This window comes from Octopus bimaculoides, chromosome 14 (assembly GCF_046866305.1).
Source record: "Octopus bimaculoides isolate indiv1 chromosome 14, ASM4686630v1, whole genome shotgun sequence".
Taxonomy (NCBI): Eukaryota; Metazoa; Mollusca; class Cephalopoda; order Octopoda; family Octopodidae; genus Octopus; species Octopus bimaculoides.
Genome location: NC_142941.1, coordinates 30,883,981 through 30,890,940, shown reverse-complemented (window position 1 = coordinate 30,890,940; position 6,960 = coordinate 30,883,981). Strand labels below are relative to the sequence as shown.

At 34.4% G+C, this 6,960-nt stretch overlaps 1 protein-coding gene across 1 annotated transcript in view; it reads left to right on the top strand.

The window, feature by feature from the left end:
• The first annotated feature begins 259 nt into the window (after positions 1 to 259).
• LOC106873129 (uncharacterized) overlaps positions 260 to 6,960 on the top strand; it is a 7,975-nt gene continuing 1,274 nt past the window's right edge. The window contains exons 1-2 of the mRNA XM_089362634.1: positions 260 to 1,266; positions 4,865 to 6,960. The exon at positions 4,865 to 6,960 is cut by the window's right edge and continues 1,274 nt beyond it. Coding sequence (XP_089218760.1) covers positions 6,363 to 6,960 — 598 coding nt within the window. The 5' untranslated portion in view covers positions 260 to 1,266; positions 4,865 to 6,362. The remainder of the gene's footprint in view (positions 1,267 to 4,864) is intronic.

Below are 6,960 nucleotides of genomic sequence, written 5' to 3'. Positions count from 1 at the left end.
TACTTTGATCAGAGCTGACATAGGTTTAAACAATAATATGAACAAGAAAAAGAACTAAGCAATTGAATGTGCAATTTCCATTCAGTGGTTCTTATTTTATAAATAAATAAACAGGATTATGAGCAAGTACCTTGACCACAGACACAAGGAAACTTGACGAAAAGGTGAAGGGAGCAATTACATCAAACTGTGGCCTACGGGACTTTCTGAATGTCACGCCAAATGAAAAATTACTTCAGAATTATTTTTAGTTGGACGGTTCACCTGGTGATGAACCATGTATCTTGTGATCCACTTCCCGAAAAAGGTTGTCCATGCATAGATTACAGACTTAGGGACAAGAAAAACAAACTACAGAACGAACTGAGAAATGATAAGAGTAAAATCTTATACAAGAAATAAATTCGTTTTGATGCCCTTTCTTCAAAACCGCCAACTGGTCATAGCCTTCATCATTACTATCTCTAATCCCGATGTTATGATTTCATTTTGTCATAAGGCTTGGATGTTTTTAAGGTGAAGGTTAATGAAATCATTAGAATAAGCAATTGGATGACATTGAAATATTCGGTAGGGCAACTGAAAAAATTCCTGAACATTTAGTTACAACCCGTTATTCTAAGACCAAATTGTGCAGCCTTTTATTCTTCTGAGATGGATAACATAAAGTATCCATCAAAACCTGTATTATGCGCCCTAGATTTCAATGGAACTATAATACAAAAGAGATGACAGTGGTGGGGGAGAGTATAGTGAGGACACTAACGACATTGCAGACGTAACAGTCCTGTCTTTTTTAAGAGGTTACTTGGAAGAATCCTCACTGGTTTTCACGGTTAGATATGATTTAAGGGTACATTCCGTTTTATATATTGGTAAACCTAAAGTTATCGATACTAAACAATATTTACTACTTTTTAAACGATGGTAGCGTGTGAATTGATTGGCATTTAGCCACTCTTTTGAAGTTCTATTATCGTATTGGTAGATCCAAAGATGTGGTAATTCAGAAATAATGACTATTTAAAAACAAGTACAACATATCTCCTGATTATTCTGGTAGCAGTAATATCTAGAAGCCGTGAATATTCTTGTCACAATGGTTACTGCCAGAAAATAATAAAGGGGAAAAAAAAAAAGATGCTGAGCGCGAAACAGATTTGGACGTGAATAACACTTGTAAGACGTTCTATTTAGAAGAGATTTCACTACGAATACACCGTCTGATACCTTGAACGCCTTTGATGGAGCCGTTTTATACTCAAGGTGCTGTATTTTTTCGAGTTTATTTTAATATTTCCCCGTGCTCATTCCATATTCACTGTGTCCCATAATCGATTCACTGTCCCAGTAGTTGTCAAATTGCTTCTTAGGTTTTACTAAATTTTCCTATACACACTGTCTCCACCCCCTCCATCCCTCGACTGTCACCTTTCGCTGAGCAAAATGAATCATAGTTATAATTTATTTTGTTGGTCCTAAGCTTAAAAAGAATGTAATGATAATAATAACATTAATAATTTGGAGCGGGAAATGAATGTAGTATTCGTGTAATTTCGCTAACTTATAGCAACTGAAATGGAATGACTTCACCTGGAATCGAAACGACGTCGCAGATTCGGTTAGTCAAGAGTTTAAATGTAGACGAAAGTAAGCTGTGGTTATTTCTCACTTGGCACAAGGCTACACACGTATAGACGAGGTAGACACAGACAGTATGTTACGACTCTTGTACTTTCCCCAGCTGCATGAATTTTTTAGGATTTCTTTATTTGCCACAGCAGTTATAACACAGCAATAAAATAATAATTGTAAACATTTCATTTGACAATATTGATTTGTGCTAAATATGGGAAGGGTATAGTGATAAAATCAACTAAATATAGGATATTATTTCTTCTCCAATGAGATGAGGAGGGGAAATGAAAGTTTTAACCTTAGTGAGAGTTGAACTCAAAATAACAGAAAAAATATTGGATATCTGTTGCACCCGATCTCCCAGGTTCCACTTGCAGACTTTTTTTTAGCGCTTTGATGATAATGATGCTGGGGGAGGATAATTATGATTGCAAAAATAAATAACATTTAAAAGTTTTTCTATTTCGTAAACTTCTATATTACTTGCATGGGAATCTGATTCTCCATTCTCTACTTAGTAATATTCTTTTAAAACGTCAAACATATTTAGAAATCTCTCAAAGGGTGACAGAAACCCACACTACGTCACTGTGCCAAATGTATTTATAATGCAATATAAAAAGATTTGCTCACTCCATTCCCCTTGTTTATAATTGTAAAACCTCTAAGGATATTTGTGGATTTTTAGGCATGTGTTTGATAAAACAATCTCCGGATTATTGTGTGTTTGATAAACTGGATCCGTGGGTGAGCTTAATAAAATAAACTCCAGTGTTAACATCCGAATGAAATTATAACGTACTATATGTGTGCGTGTGTGTGTGTAAGGAATGAAGATGGAGAAATCGACAGATAGATATCAATTTATTATAGAACTTCAGTTCCCTTTATGAGGTATATATATCCTCGCAATAATATATATATATATATATATATATATATATATATATACACACACACACACACACACACACACATATATAGGCATACTTACACAAGCGTGCCCTCCCTTCGACTTTGTTTTATTATAACTTTCAGAAAAATAGATATTTTTTAATGAAATTTTCTACAAACGTTCTTCAGAGAGTGTAGATTACGACTATATGAAAAAGAAATTGGTTGACTCGCACACATACATATTAACATATATATCTACAAAATGAAACTTGAAATTTCAAAAAAAATTGTGATGTGGTATGTGTGTGTGCTCATAATTTTTCTTTTCTTTTCCATATGAATTCTAATATAATTGTAACGTACACACTCTGAAAGATATTTGTAGAAAATTTCATGAAAAAAAATACACATTTTTCTGAAAGTTATGAGGAAACAAAGCTCACATTTGAATTTTCTGAAACTCTTCTCCCCACACCCCATCCGAAAAAAAATTTTCCCAACAAATTCCAATATAATTAGAATCTACACCATCTGTCAGTAGTGTGGGTATATTATGTGAAAAGTATAGTATTAAATATCTATTACAGCTGATCTTACCAATCGGTTTCACGAAAAGGATACAATGGAGTGTTAGGTAATAATCCGCTAATATAACTTTGTGCTCATCAGAGTTAGCCAATATGGAAGGGAATATGGTGACTGCTCTCTATTGTCAACATTCCCTTCCATATCGGCTAACTTTGATGAATGTAAAGTTATATAATCAGATTGTTACCTAATACTCCATTGTATTCTTTACACGAAACTGAATGGTAAGATCAGCCATGGTGGATATATAATACTATACTTTTCAGATTATATATATATATATATATATATATATATATATATAAGAAACAAGTTAAAATAATGGTCATTACATATAATTCCTTTATCATAGCAAAATTGGCTTACAGCTGTTTCCAGTAGTCATTATAGATAGTTTACTCAATTGGTCCATTTGTTATTCCAGTAATAGCTCTGACGTAGGTAGCATTAATTTTCTTAGGTCTTTCAGTTTACCTCAATTGATCAATAGACCAATTGAGTAAACCTATCTATAATGAATACTGGGAACAGCTGTAAGCTAAATTTGCTATAATAAAGGAATTATATGTAATGGCCATTATTTTAATTTGTCACTTATATATCACTCTGAAAAAACCCAGTTTATCTGAAGCCCACCCATGGACTTACAATATAGAATTGTGATGAACCATAACTTTGGACCCTACTAAAAGATTATTTTGAAAATTATCTCATAGCTCATAGCATAAAAGTAGTGTTAAAGAAGAGAATTGGTTTATCTACAGCTCATTTAATTTGGGTAATTCATGAGACAAATCAATCTAGGCATGCTCCTGTGCATCTTAAATTCCATGAGTCTAACTAATGACTATCTCATGATATTCATGTTTCAGTAATTATTTTTATGGAATAATTAAATAATTATTTTTTGAGTGTAGTATATACAAAGTGTTTATACATACAAATATATCTTAATGCACACATGAACACACATACTCACACATGCACTGGGATAGCAGTGTGGTTAAGAAGTTTGTTTCACGATCACATGGTCCTGGGTTCAGTCTCACTTGATAATGCTTTGGGCATGTGTCTTCTTCAGCCTCTGGCTGATCAATGTTTTGTGAATGAGAAACTGCAGAAGCCAACCATATAAATGTGCACCTTGATGACTGATGTTTGTTTATCTTCCTCTGACTTAATCATCATTGTCATCATTTAACATGCATTTTCCATGCTGGCATAGATTGGATGGTTTGACTGGAGCTGGTAAGGCCAGGGGTGACACCAGGTTCCGTTGTCTGCTCTGGCATGGTTTCTATGGCTGGTTGTCCTTCCTAATGCCAACTACTCCACAAAGTGTACTTGGTGCTTTTTATGTGGCACCAGTATCAGTCCTGCTGTGGCAGCTGGATCTTCTTGAGTACAGCAAGGTACCAGATATCCCAGTCCTTTGTCAGGTTTGGTATAAGTACCTGACTTAAAGTAATTACTGGGTTTGATTTGGTCAGCTAAAGCCTTCAAAGCAGTGCCCTGGTATGGCTGCAATCCAATGACTGAAACACGTGGGAGAAAAAAGCCAAAAAAGATGTGTGTGTTTGACTGTGTTAATCAGGAGAGTATGAAGCTCACAAGTTACACCTTAAATTCGTCTAATCGAGGTATGCAGCAGCATAAAATATCACAAAAATATATTTTCGAATTTGAGATAGTGATGTCAGCTCTATAACTGATTCTTTTTTATTTAATTTCTTCTCTATAGGGGTACCACATCTCCAAATGGCTCCATCTATGCTCCTGTCTGTGGTTCACCATGGTACCAGTCACCTTCAACTGAATATTTCCATCTCTGCAATTTTCAGAACACCTTGAAGTTGATTTAGAACCTGAGAATTTGAAACATTTTCTGGCCCTTTTCTTCTTCATTTTTTTTTTGTTTGTTTTTGGTTTTCCACAATGGATCCTCTAGGGTGGCATGTTTTGACCCCCAACCAGCTTTGTCAACTTCTCTCTAACTTGTCATTTCAGTTTATTCATTTTGTTTAATCTTTTGTAATTGTTACATCACATTCTGAGGGAGCTACATTTTTAGTTATTCATATTATTCCACAGTATTATAAAGTTATTAGAAACTGTATGAAGCATTAACTAATAACATCGATGATAACAATGAAAATGATCATCACAACACATACAAAAGTGGCAAAATGCAGTTTTAAAAGTAGAGTCTTTAAAAATGCTAATTGTTAATTGCAATAATTAGAGTGAAAAACTCATTTAGTAATTATTTTCACTTTTTATTATTATTATTTTGTGGTTTGCTTCTTTCCCTATATTCTAGTCACCAATACAACTGTCATTTCCTTGTATCCGTTCTCAAAATATAAACTGCACAAATACTATAACATAAATAATAATCACACCACAAAATATCGTTAGAGGTACAACTCCATTTCCACTTGGTAGCTTTGAAAGTTTTCATTACATTTTTAACATCAAACATGAGGTTACCATCTTTCCCATCCTTACTTTTTTTTATGTAATCTGCATTTATATACACATCTGTAAACATGTCAAATTTACCTGTTTCTTTGTAAATTGAAAAACATAATGGACAACCTTAATCAGTTTTTGGCCCTTATTGGGGTCTCCTCAGATGTGTCTACATCATTTGACCAATCACAGGGAAACAAGTAGCGAATCTGTTTATATACACATCAAATCTAGTAGCTTCAAGAGAACTGCAGCTACTAATTTGCGTACTATGTTTTAGACTCTTTTTAATATCTCTCTCTATCTGTCTATGTATCTATGTATCTATGTATCTATCTCTCTCTCTCTCTATATATATATATATATATATACACACACACATACACATATATGTAGTTATATTTATATATTTTTTTAATTGTTATTCTTGTTGTTGTTGATGTGATATGAACTCAATGCTTATCTGTTTTCATGACATAAGTTCATATTTGTGAGTCAAAGAGTTTATTTTAGATTTGCTGTTACCAAAGAGGAAAAAAGCCCATTGGAGGCAAGTACTTAATTCAAAATAAATGGAAAAAAGAAAGATAAGATTTTGATGATGATGGTGAAGATGATTATAACACTGATGAGGATTATGTTGATGTTTTAACCAAGTCAATCTGCTATCCAGCATAGTGGTATTTGGTATCATGTAGTATCTAATTGTGACTGACTAAATTTTCATAATGACATTTTAAACCATTTTGCTTTATTTTAATTCAGACATGAATTCAATGGCTAATACCGATGTTGAGTCCTCTTCTAAAACTATTGAGAACAAGGCCACTTCCAGCTTCACAGTAACTTCTGGTTCTTCTGTTGAGAAGAGCACACCCTATGATGTGTGGGGAAGTGGTCCTTTTGTCACACCATCAAACCCTATTCCTCTCACAACTAATGTTTCAACCTCTGCTACCTTGTCTAATGTTGATGGAAAAGCCATCACAAACATTTCCAACAGTCATGCTGGCCTTCACATCCATCAGTCTCATCAACCTCACCTACACCATCACCACCATCATCATCACCAGCAGCACAATCACAATCACCATCATTGCCATTCTCATGTAAATACCACCGCCACCACCACCACCACCATCACCACACCAACTGTAACAACACTAACACAAGCAGCTGTTGCACCAGAGAAACTTTATAGCTGTGACATATGCAACAAGACTTTAACTCGACGTGACCACTTGAAAGTGCACAAACGCATCCACACTGGAGAACGTCCTTTTAAATGCCCCACATGTGGTTTTGCATTTGCCAGAAACGATCATCTTGTGCGCCATATACGTATTCACAGCAACCAGAAACTAT